The sequence below is a fragment of the Cynara cardunculus genome, assembly GCF_001531365.2.
Source record: "Cynara cardunculus var. scolymus isolate 2C chromosome LG 17, CcrdV1, whole genome shotgun sequence".
NCBI lineage: Eukaryota > Viridiplantae > Streptophyta > Magnoliopsida > Asterales > Asteraceae > Cynara > Cynara cardunculus.
Genome location: NC_037544.1, coordinates 1,986,179 through 2,003,107, shown reverse-complemented (window position 1 = coordinate 2,003,107; position 16,929 = coordinate 1,986,179). Strand labels below are relative to the sequence as shown.

The following is a 16,929-nucleotide window of genomic DNA, read 5'->3' as shown; positions in this document are numbered from 1 at the left end:
TATATATATATATATATATATATATATATATATATATATTATTTAATTATTTATTTTATTATTAACAAGTCCAACTTTTTTAACTTATGGGATATAACTCAAATATATCCTTAAATCCATCATAATGCCTAACATCTAACATAATCGATATGGATATTTAATCTAAAGTTATAAATTATATATGTTTTTTAAGTTTAATATTTAAAGTCTATTAAAGACCCAAACCGTCTAAACCGGTCAGACCAGACCGTCTTTTTTATGGTCTGGTTTGACCGGTCTGGGCAATTGATGTCAAACCGCTCGGTTTGAAAATTTTATAAACCGTCATTACGGTTTGGTTTGTGGTCTGATGGGTTAAACCCCTCAAACCGGACTGTGTACACCCCTATTGTCCAATGTTAATCGGATTGGATCAGTTGGAAAAATTCAACACCCAATGGATGACTGGATCGGTTCGTTCCTCCCACATATAATGGATGTCGACCAAAGAACAAGCCTAAATTAGGACTTACGATCTAAAGCAACATTCTTTTTGATTTTTTTTTGTAAATTTTGAAACCCTTATTATTAATACATGAAGCCAATGTATTATAAACACATAACTTTTGGTGGGATGGTTTGTGTTTGATGAGTTGATGTTTTTGGATGCAGCACTTTGAGGGTTTTGTGATTGCGCATTTTCGTGATCGTGCCCACGCTATTTTGATGTCCGGTAAAGCGTATTGTAAAGGCGTTAGAGTCGGGTGTGTCGTTGACAAGGGTGAGGGGCGTTCACGACGATTCAAGAGTGATGTAGAACAATGCATGAAGATGTTGGCTAGAGAATTTGAACAAATAGGAGTGAAGGGTATGGAGGAGTTTAAGAGAGGCGATGTAGACGATTCTCTTACTCGGAAAATAAGGGCGTTTTTCTGTATCTGTATCTGTACCTCTGAGAGATGATGTACGGTTCCTTATAATCACGTAAATAAACCTACATCTATCTTTATTTTGAAAGAAGATTATGTATTTGGGATGATTTTACATAGCTTATGATTTTGTCATCTTATGCAAGGGGTTTTTGCTCCACAAGTAGGGTTGTAAACGAACCGAACGTTCAGTGAACCGTTCGGCGGGAAGGTCGTTTATGTTCGTTTATTTAATAAATGAATGAACATGAACAAATTTTTTTGTTCGTTTAGTTAAACGAACGAACATGAACAAGAGTCTCGTTCGTTCATTTACCGTTCGTTTATTTTCGTTCATTTTTATATTAAATTTAATATATAATCTTTTATTTATTTACTTTGAATTCAAATAATATTTACTTATGTTCGTTTAGCATGTTAACGAACGAACATAAACGAACACGAACACACCTGATTTCTAAACGAACGAAACACGAACACAAAGATTTTCGTTCGTTTACCATTCGTGTTTGTTCGGTTAAGTTAAACGAACGAACAAGAACAAACCTCTGTTCGTGTTCGTTCGGTTCGTTTACAGCCCTATCCACAGGTTCTTTAATTTTAGATGAAATTGCCACTCGTTTGTTAAAGTTAAATCAAAATTCACACTTTTCTTGCAGTTCTGAAATTAGAAGATGACCATCGTGATTTACAAAAACGTCTGAATTTGATTCTTTCCTCTAAAGATTTTAAAAAATTCTGTTAAATAATAGACATTTTCATTCTTTTATCGATTTTTACTCAATTAAAAACCACCGGAAGCAAAATCATAAAATGAAAATGAGGTGATAAGAAAAAGCACAAAAAAACAGGTTATAAAAGTATCTTCAATGCAAGGTTCTTATAAGTTAAATATAAAGTTACTTGTAGGAACTACCATTGTGGAGAGTTCTTATAAGAAACCTTGGTTCTTACCACAAAATTTGTGTGAATTTTGTGTAAAGTGACATTCTTAGTTTTTTTACATTTTACTGGTTTTATAATAATTATCGATGTTGAAAAATACATGAGACCCACAAAAAAGAAGGTTCTTATAAGAACTACCAACGTGGACTTTAATGTGATTTCTTAATTTGACGAGTTGGAAATACGAGTGCTCAAACAATCGACCAACCCAACACGAAAAAACCCCAGAAAGAACTCAACCCCGAGGTAATCCAACACGTAGTTCATACAAAATTAGGTCAAACCGCATCTATTGGTTGAAATTGGGTTATAGTAATTTGAATCCAACCCGACCCGATCGACCCGATCTTTTTATATACTATGGATTTAATATGATTTATCGTACATTAGAAATTAGACCAACCTGTAGTTAGTTATATTCAAAATTATATTACAATTTCAACCGTAATTTTACTTTCTTGTCACATAAACCTTCAAATCTTTTTTGAGTTTGTTAGCCTTTTTTATGTTCTTATTTATATTTTTTTTAAACACAAACACTTAACTAGATTGTAAAATGATATATCAAAGTTTCAATCCGACACCCAACTCAATCTGTACGACTTGAGTTGAGTTGTTTTAATGGGTGGAGTTGAGTTGAGATTTTTGAAATGAAAGATTGCTGAGGGGGTGTTTGGGATTGCTTATTTGAAACAATTTCTGTTTTTCTACAAAAGCACTTACCAACTTATTATAAGTTAGAAGGGTTTAACTTTTTTAAAAACTTCTTATTACCGGTTTGGCACCGGTATAAATTATTTATCCAAACATTTAAAAATATTTATTACCGATATGATACCGATATAAGTCAATAAGTTGTATTTAGTAGCAATCTGGTGCACCCCCTAAAATGGCTTTTGGGCAAACCAACCATAAGCGGTTATAGTTGGAGATGCTGTAAGAACTACTACAGTTGTAGATGCTCTAACATGAACGTTTAAATCGGCTGGTACATAACTGGTCCGCTTAAAGCCGATGGTTACGTTAGTGGTTCGCTATCAATCACCGTCGATCTTCTCAGTAAACGCTTTGAAAACGGAATTCTCCGTAAATTGAGTCTCATGATCGTGAAGAAAATCCAGGTTCGTTGCGGGCAATGTGGACGTACCTGATAACGATCGAAGAACAAAAACCCTAGAAAAAAGGGGGGTTTCTTTGTATTCACATTCCCCCCCCCCCCCCCCCCAATTTTCAGTTGCTGTTAGTATCCCGAATAAATGGAGTAGCCGGCGACTGGAAGACGCATCCCTCAGAAGTCAAAGTAAAATTTCTTTCTCACTTGGTAGATAGAAATTTGCATTAATTTATCTATGTCATGTTTATGACCTTTTTTATAATTATTCAGGAAAAGAGTGTTTCCAGGGAGTTCATCGTCCATGGAAGCCAAATTAGAAGTATCTTCTCCACCGGTTAATCGGAACCTGAAACGCAAGAAGATGAGTAAGCAAAACGAGGTAATGATAAGATCAATGGTGGCTTATTGGTGATTTATTGACCTTAAGTGGTATGATCATTCATTCAGTTGGTTCGATCTTCTAGGTTTGTTGGAAAATGTTGGTATTCAAATGTTTTAATGTAGTTTAGGACTCGTTTGATGGATCAACAAAGGGCATCAACTGAAAATCTTGATACATTCAGACCACTTAACCGTTCTGCATCAAATCATCAAAACAGCTCAAACTTGTTTGTTCTTGTGCTGTGGTAGAACTATTCAAACAGAAGTGGGTCAGAAAATATTGGTCATAACCCAATGGATTCTTCGCTAGTATATGCATAGGGCACTTTAACAAATGCTAGTGACTTGCAATTGTTAGCAGCTTAAGGAGCCTCACAACTTATTAGGTCAGCTAGATTGACTATTTGATGGTGGCTTAATGATATAGAAACTAGCTTATTCAGTAAGCTTCTTGGGGAGCTTTATGTAGAAAGCCAAACAAAATTTCCAAACCTGCCCCTCACAAATTTTTTCCTTCCATCCATGAAAAACCCTCCCAAACAAAAACCTTTCCAATCTATACAGTCAGACAGCTTTAATGGAAACCAACCAAACAGCCCCCAAGTATTTGTTGGTATACTACTACATTGTGGTCTGTTTTTTGTGTCTAGTTTTCTGGTGATTTGTTACAGGTAAGCTTCTTTGTTAATAATGATGCCTTCTCTGTTCTTAGGGTGGCATTTCATCGGCACTTGGTGGCATAGTAGAACTAGATTCAGATGCTGGTGTTTCTAATTCATATGATAGGAAGGATTATATGGATTTTTATGCTGATGATTATATTTATAAGGATGAGGATGAGGATGCAATTTTGAAATCTTATTTTGACAACATAGATCTTCCTACCGGCGTTGAAGCTTCCCTTCCAGGGTTTTATGATTCTATCAAAATGAAAAACAAGATGACTTCTGCAGTGCAAGATACCTTTTCTTCAAACGGATTCATGCAGTCGACCCACCCTGATTATGCAAGGCTGAATTTGTCATCAATGGGTAGTCCGAACTTGGATACAGCTAGTCACAAACACAACGTGGAGCGGCTTCCGTTGAGGTTATCTGGTGAGCGTACTAAGGGTGAACATGCAACAGTTGGTTTCAGTAGCTCAGCTTGTCCTAGTCTACAGTTACGAAGGGATGCAAAGAAGGTTAAACATGTAAAGGGATCACTCGAAGCAGGGGACCACAGAATGTCATCTGGTTCAGGGGCCAGTAGTTCCCATAATACTTGGTTGTCCGCAGTTGCAGTTTACCCTCAAGTAGTAGACCCTAAGGTGGAGGTAAATGAGTTTGTTGATGTACCTGAAGATGGAGAAATTGTTTCAATGGAAGATGCAATGTTGGACCAAGATCCTGGAGTAGCAGGAAGTTCGTCTAGCATGGGAAACCTTGGCAATGATGATGATGATGTTCTGAGGAAGGATCAGAAGTTCAAGAAGTTTGACATTGTTAAGGACCATTCATGTCATCATTATGCAGCACAGAATTCATCAATGATGCAGGCAAGTGAAGTTATAGTTGAGCTTGTTTAGTTAGTTGCCACCATTTCACCTTTATAGGTTTATAACTTTTGCAGCCATCGAAAAACTGGGCTAAAAAGATACAAGAAGAATGGAGGATTCTCAAGAAGGACCTGCCTGGTCTGTTTTTCAAGTTCTGCAACTTGTTTTCTTATTGCCTGCGAGGTTGGGGCACTTGGGTTGATTTATTTTTGTTATTTGGTTGCAGATATGATATTTGTAAGGGTTTATGAATCAAGGATGGATCTGTTAACAGCTGTGATAATTGGAGCTGAAGGGACTCCGTATCATGATGGTCTTTTTTTCTTTGATGCCTGCTTCCCTTGCAACTATCCTGATGCTCCACCTGTATGTCTTATCTCTTCTTTTTCCACTGTATCCTATCGTTTGATTTCAATGCATTTGGTATCCAGGCAGGACAGGAAAATTGTTCAGCATTTGATAAGATATGACTGGACATGACAAAACAGATAAACAGGACAAAACAAATAAAATGATCAATTTACCCCTAATGAGTTGTTTATATCTTCTATATATTTTGGTTAATTTATGTAATTTGTTAAATTATAATAAAATAAATATTTTTATAACAAAATATATCATCGGAAAACTTTCACCAAGACGATTAAAATGACACCAAAGTAAAAAGTTTATGTGGTTTCTAATTTGATTTTATACCTTTTATATATTATTTTTTTATTAAATTTTTTAATAAATTACATAAAAATTAACCAAACATAGAACATAAAATAATATTTTGAGGACAAAGTGAAAGTTTAAAGAGCATAAAATACAATAAATATTATTTAAAAAATGAATAAAATGTAAAGAGGGAGGTGTATTTGATGTTTTAGAAGAGAATTATGTTTTATTTTGACGTTATATTGGTAAAATATAGGGTCTGTTCCACCTTGTTCCATGGGGTGGGGGTGGGAGCATGCCTCTGTTCCACATAAAAGTCCTGCTAAACATGGAACAGTGATCCTTGTTTGTTTTGTCCAGTGTACCAATCACACCCCAAGCAATAAGATCTAATGGGTATTAAATAATTCTTTTCAGGAACTTTACTATCACTCTGGTGGCATACGTATTAATCCGAATCTCTATCACAATGGGAAAGTTTGCTTGAGTCTTCTAAACACTTGGCATGGTGCCAGTAACGAGAAGTGGATACCTGGTGCTTCAACGATGCTTCAAGTTTTGGTATCTATACAGGGTCTGATTTTGAATGCAAAGCCCTATTTCAACGAACCTATAGTTGCAAATTCAAGTGGCTCCGTTGATGAAGAAAAGCGGTCGCTGCAATACAACAAGCATATACTAATCCTCTCTCTCAGAACTATGGCTTACACTATGAAGCACCCTCCAAAGGTATGATCGCAATGCCTAGGCTATAGCATGCTATCTTACTTACAGTGGCTTCTTTAGGGCCTTCTGCGAGAAATTATTGATGAACCAAACTGAAAATAATGAGTATATCCCACACAAAGGTAGGTTCTAGGGTTTAGGGTTTTAGGAAGACAAGGATACAAGTGGGAAAAGTAGCATAGGGTGTGTGCATAGGTACAATGACCAAAATGTTAGATCTTGGGTTTTGTGATGATTCAAGAAAATCAAACTTGGATAGAATCTTGGATCGCGTAAGAACACTTTTCGTAAGTAATAGCTGGACGCTGTTACAGCCTTGGGTAGCACGAAAATTACTTGAGGATAAGCCAAACTAACACTGCTTTTGGGCAGAAAAACCAAAGCAAAACACAGAGATCTGGTTACCGGTTAGTTACTGGGAGGTTACATAACAGTTAAGAATGATCAACGTCGACATCAACATCGGTGAGTGAGCACTCACTGATATCAGTTACTACTCACTGATTAGTGACACTGAAAGGCCTTGCTTGCTGATAGCACCAATCAGTGCTACTGAAGGGCATTGCCCCTAAAGCCTAGACCCTGCAAGGGGGTGTGGCTCCCTTGACCCTTGCTGCACGGTGATCCCGAGTTCAAGTTAGTTTATACGAGTGTACATTCCACACCTCTTCACTCGTTTTATAGCTTAACCAAAACCCTTTCAGTCTCTTGTAAATCTCAATCACACTAAATTACTCGTTACACTAAAGTTACCGTCTTAAAACGGAGCAGCAACACATGAGAGGGACATAAGATAAAAACAGACAAGGAAACATAAAGCTGGTAAAACTAAAACTACTAGGGGAGTGAGAAAAACTAAGACGGACATACAATAAAAGCGTGAAAAACTGAGGAGTTGTTTGTTTCTTTTTTCCCATTAAGCCTTGGATGTATTAAGGTGCCTGGATGAATTAAGCTTACCAAGTCAAATTATCTTACCGGATGAATATGGCAAGGACCAAGAATCTTACCCTGTAAGAGTGAGACAAGGAACAAGAGTCTTACCCAGTAAGTGAAGGCGATACCTCTTACCATGGTAAGAGCTTATCACGTAAATTATTGCATACGGTACCGTTTTGGTGGACTAAAATCTTACCCGGTAAGTAAGTAATAGTGTTGAAGTTTACTGGTAAGCACTTACCGGATAAGTTTTTGGTAAACGGCCCCTTAATCTAAAATATAGTGTCTTCGTGGAGAGATGAATAGTGAAAAAAGTAATTTTGGCGTCTTCATCAGAGATGCTCTAAGGCCACCATGTCCATCCTGAACTGCTCTTCCTACGTTCCCCTTGGCCTTCCCGTCTCCCTCGCCGAACACCCCCCAAGTCGCCATACTCTTTATCCTTCTCACTTGTTTCTCGATTTATCCGCAGAGGCACAACTCCCAATGCTATCCAAAAACTCTTTCAATGTCTGGTTCAACATGGTCCGACAAGGGCATGGAATAGTATCACCCATGCAAATACTTCCTCCGTCCTAAAATAAATGTCCACCATGAAAATGGCACACAATTCTAGGAGTGTGTAATTATTACACTTTTTAATTAACTAAATGACGTTTTTATCGTTGATAATAGAGAGATTTTCTCCATCAGATAATGAAAGATAGGATGGGAAAATACAGTTAATTTTTAAAGTGGACACTTATTTTTGGACAAACGAAAATAGAAATGGAGAACACTTATTTTGTGACGGGGGGTTATTGAGTAGGACTTGTGATCTAAACAACTCCCCTTTTTTCAGATTGGTGTTTTGAGCTTTCAGTAGATCTTTAAACTTTTGGTGGTGTTGTTTTTGGATGCAGCATTTTGAGGATCTGGTGATTGAGCATTTTCGTGACCGTGCCCACGCTATTTTGATGGCGTGTAAGGCGTATCGTAAAGGCGTTAGAGTCGGGTGTGTTGCCGACGACAAGGGTAAGGATAAGCAGGAGGGGTATTCATGGGTATTCAGGAGTGATGTGGAACGGTGCATGAAGATGCTTGTTGAAGAATTTAAAAAAATTGGAGTAAAGGATATGGAGGAATCAATGTCTTTTACTCAGAAGATAAGGGCGTTTTTCGGTTTTTAAGAGCGATGTCGTTCCATGTAAAGAATAAACTACAAATTTGGTCTATGTGGTTCCTACAATTTTGAAATCACAAGATGGTCATCGTAGTTTGTAAAAACGTTCTGGATTTGGTCCAGCTGTTGAAAGATTTTGTTAAATGAGGGGTATTTTCGTTCTTTTATCGATATTTTGTTTTTTACCTGATAAAAAACTATAGGGTCATTTGTGATGCTTGTTTGTTTCAATTTTTCAAGGTTACTTATGTCTTATTCTCCTCTTATTTGGTAAGAGATAAATAACCTCTTATTTGCCTTTTACTGTTCTCCAAACCTTCAGAGACAACGTTTCTCAATTGATCATCACCTCTCTCAATTGATGTATTTTAATATGATTTAAATGTGTTAAATACCATTAAGGGAAAGTCTAAAAAAATCTAATGGACTTTAGTGCTTGAAATGATTTAGTCAATGGACAATTTTTTGGAATAAATAAGTTCTTGGACATTTCAAATCATGTTAAATAACTCATTGAACTTTCTAAAACTTGTTAGATACATCCTTATGACCTATACAACTGGTTAATGTGATAAAATAATGGAAAAAGTCCGAAAAAAAATCCCAATGAACATTCATATTTTGAAAGATTAAGTCTCTAAACATTTTTTGAACCTAAAAGTATTGAGATATATGAAATTAAACAAATATAACAAAAAAAATACTTACATTTACAAAAAAAAATACTTGCATTTAAAAGAGATTTTTGATAAAATTTATTTTAATTAAAATTAAAATATATTTTGTCAGTGATTTTTCAAACTAAAAAAATTTAAAAAGAATTAGTGATCAAATTTATTTTAATTAAAAAATATATATCATGTATGTGATTTTTTAAATTAAAAAAATAAAAAGATTACAGATGAAATTTATTTTAATAAAAAATAAAATAAAATTTTATTTTTAATTAAAATAAATTCCTTCAGTAATATTTTTAAACTTTTTTTTATTTTTTTAATTTGAAAAATCATATACAAAATATATTTTATTTTTAATTAAAAATAAATATAATCAGTACTCATTTTTAAATCTTTTTTTATTTGAAAAATCACTGACATAATATCTTGTAATTTTAATTAAAATAAATTTCATCAATAATCTTTTTTAAATGTAAGTACTTTTTTATATAATGTAAATATTTTTTTGGTTCAAAAAATGTTTAAGGATTTTATCGCTCAAAATATGAATGTTCATTGGCTTTTCTTCATGTCTTTTCTATTATTTTACTACATTAAGTAGTTTTATAGGTCATAAGAATGTATCTAACGGGTTTAGAAAGTCCAAACAGTTGTTTAACAAGTTTCAGAAAGTCCAAGGACTTATTTGTTCCAAAAAACTTTCCAAAGACTTGATCATTCCAAACACTAAAGTTCATTTAGTGTTTTTAGACTTTTCTCATACCGTTAATAGTATATTTTCGTTTAAATGAATGTTAATTATATAACTTAGATGTAAATTTTGTAATAATGATGAATAAATGTGTATAAATTCAACACTATAATTTTTTTTATGGGTAAAATAAACAATTTACACAAAATCTAAACATCTATTAGTTTACAAAAACAGTCTTATTGATTCAAATTTCGGACTTCAACACTACCTCTTATCAATCAAAAGTGAAATATGATTTCAGATTTCAACACATCTTAAAAAACAAACGTCACCTTAATGTGTACTTAATTAAAACAATAAAATGTAAAATTATATTTTGAAAAAAATAACAGACTATTATTACATCAATTGAAAGCAAGATTGTTTTTTATATGAACATTTAATCATATAACACCAACGAAAGTAGAGAACAGATAACCTGAAATTGGTCCATTCACAAAATCTAAAGATGCAATTTGTTAGCAGAAAAAAAAATTAAATATCATGAAAAATCAATTTAAAGATACATATGTGAACCCATATGAATAATCCACGATATATGTTCACACATATATCTAGTCTTATTACCTTCTCACAATATTTAAACCGCAAAAAATGAAAACCCCATTGAAAACCTGCAAAAAAGTTCATAAAAAAACCGCAAAAATATTAAAAACTTATAAACACCATAATAACGATGCATATGATCTTAGAGTGTCTAGGGTTGGGCCAGGAGGGTCAGTCAATCAATATAGATTGATCCAAGATCCAATAGGTCAGACCGAAAGACGTAGTCGATGGACAACAGGTGAAAATTCCTACCAATTTCGTTTATTCCAATAGTTTTTTTTGGCAAATAATTCTCGATGTGAAAACACAGAGGCAACGGAATTTACCCGACAAGGAATTTCGCTACCTTTGTCGACGGATGCTCCTATTACACTCGTATCTGAAGGATCCCGTTGCTTCGATTTGAATTATCCAGAGAATGCCTTATAAGATTAAAGAGGCCCATTTAAAAACAAGAAAATGACATCGTGTACACATGCATAAAAACCAAGAAAACATCTTCAATTAAACATATACATATGTACATACCATACAAATGAATGGTACTTAAAGTGTGTGAGTTTTTCATTTTTTTAGGTGTTCTCTCTCTATTTTATATATATATATATAGATAACCTTGCTATTTAGTTTGATAAACAATGAAATCTAACAATCTGACTTGATCTCATGTTGTCATCATATCCTTTGAGGTAAAAACAAAGAAACAAAGCTAACCAAATCACCTAATATCATATAAAACAATATTTAAATAAGAAACCATCAATAAGGAAATTTTATTCAAAACCTACTTCATGTATTTTATTAGTTCAATAAGATTTATAATTAATTTATTTTTAATTAACTTGAATATCCACCTGCTATGCGAGATAACTAATCACAGGACGACCATCCATATCACCGCATTTGAACCTCTATGGTCACAAGGTGGGATTTTCATTCCTCATTGGATTCGAAACTGGGGCCTTCAGACACTTTTGACCTTTGGAGCTCAAGCTCAAACCAATCGAACACCATCCTTTGGTCTGAATTTTAAAGTTAGGAACTGGACGATTTAACACCTTCTAACATTGCATAATATCAAAACCAAGTCAACCATCAACACATCATGAACTGTAACAAAGTCAACCAAATGACCCAACATCACATAATATTTAAACATCAAATGGAAATTATTCAGAGCCTACTTGATGTTTATTTTGACAATTTAACCCATTCTAACATCTCATCTCATGACCTCAAAACTAAAAAACAACCATCAACACATCATGAATCCTTCATCTCCAATCTTACTCATAACCATCATCTTCTTCTTCTTCTTCTTCACACAAACAATCTCCACCCTAACAATCTCCTACTCTCAACACTGTAATTCTTTTGCCCCTGAAGCAACTCCTACTCAACAAGTCTTCACCCGACACCCGTTTCTTGAACCGCTAACTAGCCATTATACGGGCGGTCAAAAGATTCTCGGCCATGATTCCGCTTCGCACACTGCCATCCTCTTAAAAGCTACCCGTAACCTATTCAAGACAAACATCACTGACACCTACAAAATCCAGGCTCGACTCACTTTCTTTCCATCGAATCATTCACAACTTGATCGAGTATGGATAGATCGTCATCAATTGGTGTTTTTCTTAGATGGGTTCTGGTCGGTATCTACGAATATGCTTTGTATGGTTGGATCAGCTCGTTGGTTTCTGAAAGAAGGTAATCCTCTTCGATTGGATGTTGTTCTTAAGCTTAAAATGGCTAGGTATATAACTTTGAAAACGAGTTTAGTAAACGGAATCTTGGAGAGTTTGGCTTCTCGTGATGATTCCGATTACTTCGAGCCGATCAGAATGATAGGATTCCCTCAAGTGGCGCCATTCAAATACAACTATACGTTGGTTTCTAGTGACGAGTGTAATAAGAGTAATAGCAATACTCGACAAGATTCAGCAATTAGTATGCAGTCGATAGATGTATGTTCAAGATTCAAAAGTCAAACCAGGACTTACCAGTTGGAATATCCGAGCAGCTGTCGTGACGAAAAGAATTGTACTCCGTTCAGTCAAGATAGCCGATTCTTGCCTTCTTTTGTGGCTTTGAACGGGATCCAGTGTTCATCTGCAGACAAAAAACTACGTTTTTTAGTAGAATTTCAAGACAGAAGGTATACTCCAGGTAGCCAATCTTTCAATCCAAACATAACATTGATTGGTGAGGGAACCTGGGATGGAACAAAAGACGAGTTGTGCATAGTTGCTTGCCGGATCTTGGATCAGAACGATCCTACAGGTAGTGCCCACGTTGGAGATTGCTCGATCAGGTTGACGTTGTGGTACCCTGCAGTTCGGTCGATCAAGAATACACATACGACCAAGGGTCAAATTTGGACTACCAAGACAGCAGACGACATCGGGTATTTTGAAACGATAAAGTTTCAAAGCTTCGATCACAGCCTGGAGAATTACGGGTCGAACTATGAGTATACACAAACGGAGAAAGTGAAACGGGTTTGTCCTACAGAGAAGCATGGTAACCGGCAAGGAGACGTATATCCATCAGGATCTGGATATAATCAGGATATGACTTTTGACATGTCTGTTAAACACAATAACATGGCTTCAACGGGCTTTGCAGTCCCGATCTTTGTGGGGAATCGGGTCTACCACTCGGGCACAGGTGTCGACTTCAATCAACGGCAGGCGGCACAACCTCCGATGACCGCTAGATCAACCACCAGCCACAATACTCCACTTACCATAAGCTATGAGATCGGCTTCACACTGAATTCGACATCGGGAAGTGGGATTTCTTCACTAAAACTGTCGTCGACCAACAATGGTCGAGTGGATATATCTGCCGAAGGGTTTTATGATGATCAAAAAGGACAAGTCTGTATGATTGGCTGTAGAAAGCTACACTCCTTTGGTAAGAATAAGAACTCGATAAACACTTCTTTTGACTGTGATATTATGGTGAGATTTCAACTCCCTCGTACCAATGGAGATGGCGGAGGTTTTATGAAGGGAAGTATTGAGAGCTTACGTAAAGAAACGGACGTTTTGTACTTCGAGCATCTGGATGTCTTATCTCTCACTTACACCACAACTGGAGCAACAAAATCGCTATGGAGAATGGACTTAGAAATCATCATGGTCTTGATTTCCGACACATTTTCATGCATATTCATAGCACGACTACTCTTTCATGTGAAGAAGAGGCCCGAAATGGTTTCTTCCATTTCGGTGTTGATGATGTTGATTCTTGCCTCGGGTCACATGGTTCCTTTGGTGCTAAACTTTGAGGCCATGTTCTCAAATACTCGTATTCAGAAAGATATACCGCTCGGAACCACTGGTGGATGGCTTGAAATGAACGAGATCGTTGTGAGGACTGTGACGATGGTATCATTCATCTTGCAATTCCATCTCCTCCATTTGACATGGAGTGCAAAACTCAGAAATGATGACGGAAACAGAAAGAATCCTTGGATAGCGGAGATCCAGACTCTCATCATCTGTTTGCCAATATATATCGTGGGTGGTTCAATGCCTTTGCTAGTGAACTGGAAGAACAATAATTACACCATTCCAAGTCAAGGTTCTATCTGGGGTGATCTGAGGTCTTATGCTGGCTTAATCCTTGACGGGTTTCTCCTCCCGCAACTCGTACTTAACATCTTGCAGATTTCAAAAGGAAATGCTTTATCTCACTCTTTTTACTTTGGAACCACTTTCGTTCGACTACTACCTCATGCATACGATCTTTATTGGGGTCCAAGTAACATCAGCCACCAGTTTGATCGGTTGTATATATATGCAAATCCGCGAGCAGACTTCTACTCACCTTCTTGGGATATCGTCATTTGTTGTGGAGGCATAGTGTTTGCCGTCATCGTATTCTTGCAGCAACGTTTTGGCGGTCGTTTTATGTTTCCCAAGTATGAAATGGTACCTGCTGCAAGCAATGAGTAGTTGATCACTCGTTGTTTCTAGTCAATATTGTATGTACCAATTACTGAAATGTCCCTAGTCAAGTATTATTAATTTACATTTGAATTGAAGTAGCATGATGATTACTAGTAAAGTGTTGAGCGAAACACAAAAGATATACAGAAGAAACCGATGCAACTCATTATCGGGATTTCGTTATATAACTGCTCTACAAACCACCCTCAAGAATGGGCAAGAAGATGGTTTATAGAGCAGAATGTTGAGACCCATGATCAACTTTATTACCTTTTCGAATCGGAACCCACAATCAGTGTTAAGTATTCAGGATCCTCAATCTAGAAAAACAAGATTCAAGAAACCAGAAAAAGAGTTCTCATCAGTTCAGACAAATGGAATAACATTGAGGAAACACATATAGGATAATCAAATTTAAACATACCTCAAGGGTTTGTTCCACAACTTCAGGAGCTGCAAAAACTCTGTGATAGATGTGACGATTGGAATTAAGCCCTCGAGTTCGATGAAACATTTGAAATGAAGCAACAATCGGTGATGAGAAAACTATCTAAGAGCATCTCCAAATGGTTCTTATAAGCAAATAGTGTCCTTATAAGTTACTGCCATTGTGGATGGTTCTTATAAGTGACTCATATTTTTGGAGTTTTAGTACAAGAACCTTGGTTCTTCCCTTGAATTTTGTATGAGATGTTATTTTAGTGGTTTTTTAAGTGATTTAAGAAGACATGAGTACAAAATTATGGTGCAAAATGTGCATTGGACCCACAAAAAATAGGTTCTTGCAAGTCGTTCCAAACTAATAAAATGTTATTTCACACAAAGTTCAAGAAAAGAGCCAAGGTTCTTGTAGAAGAACTCCAAGGATATTGGAGACTTATAACTTATAAGTACTCTCTCCCATGGTAGTTACTAATAAGAATTACACTTTTTGCTTGTAAGTAGGGTCTTGAGAGCTTGAATCATCACCTCAGGGAGAACTCATAAACTGTCACCTTGAGAATCTAGCACGAGTGCAACTGAGGGTGATGAGAGCGGGTATCAACTTGGGAACACAAAGGCTCAAAAACATGCAGTACATCATGCACAATAGCTTGTAATTAAAAGCTTTTTGGAATTTATGCATCAAGAAGCAGTATTTGATGCTTAACAGGTTGTAACTAAGAGTTTTTGCCTAAATGCTTGTAAGATAGTATAGATATAGATATAGATAATACAAAAGAAATAGTTTAAAAGAAATACAGATACCAGCTAGGTTGACCGATTACATAACCGGTTAAACCGATTATTATCAATCCTATTTTTTTTTTCCTGGAAAAAGGTTACTACTGTCAAAGGAGGCATAGACCAGGACCAACAGGGACCGATTAAGAGCCCAATATGTTAATGTTTGTCCATAAGACTGTAATCGTTGTCAAGGAATCCTTTGAGGTACAAATGCAAGAAAGTCAACCCTATCACCTAATATAAAATAATATTTAATAAAAAAAATCAAAAATAAATTATTCATAACCTAGTTAATGTTTTTTATAAAATTAGGAATCGGTTGACATTCCAATCGAACACATTATAACATCCCATGAGACCAAAACTGAGTCACCCATCAACCCATCATGAATCCTTCATCTGCAATCTTCTTCCTCATCACCATTATCATCTTCTTCACACAAACAGTCTCCACTCAAACAATCTCTTACTCTCATCACTGTAGTGCTTTTGCACCAGAAGCAATTCCTACTCAGGAGGCGTATACCAGGTACCCATATCTCGTACCACACACTAGCTATTACACGGGTGGTCAAAGGCTTCTCGGCAAGAATCACTCATTGCACACGGCAATCCTTTTAAAAGGCACCCGTAACGTTTTTACGACAAACATCATCGACACATACAAAGTCGAGGCTCGACTCACTTTCTTTCCCTCAGATTATTCACAGCTTAATCGGACAGATCGTCCTCAATTGGTGTTTTTCTTAGATGGGTTCTGGTCAGTACCTATGAATAATCTATGTATGGTTGGTTCAGCTCGTTGGTTTTCGAAAAAAGGTAATCCTCTTCAACTGGATGCTGTTCTTAAGCTCAAAATGGCTAGTTATATAACTTTGAAAACCAGTTTAGTAAGCGGAATCTTGGAGAGCTTGGCTTCTCCTTATGATTCCGATTACTTTGAGCCTATCTCAATGATGGGATTCCCTCAAGTGGCTCCATTCAAATACAGCTATACATTGATTTCTAATGAAGAGTGTCATGGGGGTAATGGTAATACTCAACAAGATTCAGCAACTAGCATGCAGACTATAGACATATGTTCAAGTTTCTATAGTCGAACCAGAACTTACCGATTGCAGTATCCAAGTAGCTGTAGTTCTATAAAGAATTGTATTCCATTTGGTCAAGATAGCTCATTCTTGCCTTCTTTTGTCGCCTTGAACGGGATCCAGTGTTCTTCTGCAGACAAAAAACTACGTTTTTTAGTAGAATTTCTAGACAGAAGGCATACTCCAGATGGCCAATCTTTCAATCCAAACATAACGTTAATTGGAGAGGGAACCTGGAATGGAACAAAAGATGAGTTGTGCATAGTTGCTTGCCGAATCTTGAATCAGAACGATCCTATG

The 16,929-nt window shown here is 36.1% G+C and overlaps 2 protein-coding genes and 1 long non-coding RNA gene across 3 annotated transcripts in view; 2 read left to right on the top strand and 1 right to left on the bottom strand.

Annotated features, from left to right (window-relative positions):
* Window positions 1–8,534, top strand: part of LOC112500439 — a 13,547-nt gene extending 5,013 nt beyond the window's left edge. Inside the window, exons 7-14 of the mRNA XM_025103935.1 lie at window positions 652–919; window positions 2,865–2,985; window positions 3,238–3,346; window positions 4,061–4,885; window positions 4,960–5,023; window positions 5,112–5,251; window positions 5,963–6,274; window positions 8,113–8,534. Of these exons, the coding sequence (XP_024959703.1) occupies window positions 652–919; window positions 2,865–2,985; window positions 3,238–3,346; window positions 4,061–4,885; window positions 4,960–5,023; window positions 5,112–5,251; window positions 5,963–6,274; window positions 8,113–8,379 (2,106 nt within the window). The 3' untranslated portion in view covers window positions 8,380–8,534. The remainder of the gene's footprint in view (window positions 1–651; window positions 920–2,864; window positions 2,986–3,237; window positions 3,347–4,060; window positions 4,886–4,959; window positions 5,024–5,111; window positions 5,252–5,962; window positions 6,275–8,112) is intronic.
* Window positions 8,535–10,238: 1,704 nt separating this feature from the next.
* Window positions 10,239–12,550, bottom strand: LOC112500657. Its single transcript, XR_003067361.1, has 3 exons — window positions 12,356–12,550; window positions 10,699–10,774; window positions 10,239–10,417 (listed from the first exon to the last, which is right to left on the bottom strand). It is a non-coding gene; the product is annotated as an uncharacterized LOC112500657 (long non-coding RNA).
* Window positions 12,551–12,925: 375 nt separating this feature from the next.
* LOC112500438 lies at window positions 12,926–14,317 on the top strand. Its single transcript, XM_025103934.1, has one exon. The coding sequence runs from the start codon at window positions 12,926–12,928 to the stop codon at window positions 14,315–14,317; it is 1,392 nt and encodes a 463-aa protein (XP_024959702.1).
* Window positions 14,318–16,929: the final 2,612 nt, after the last annotated feature.

Coding starts and splice junctions, on each gene's coding strand:
- LOC112500438 (XM_025103934.1), top strand. CDS start 12,926: ATGACTTTTGACATGTCTGTTAAACACAATAACATGGCTTCAACGGGC.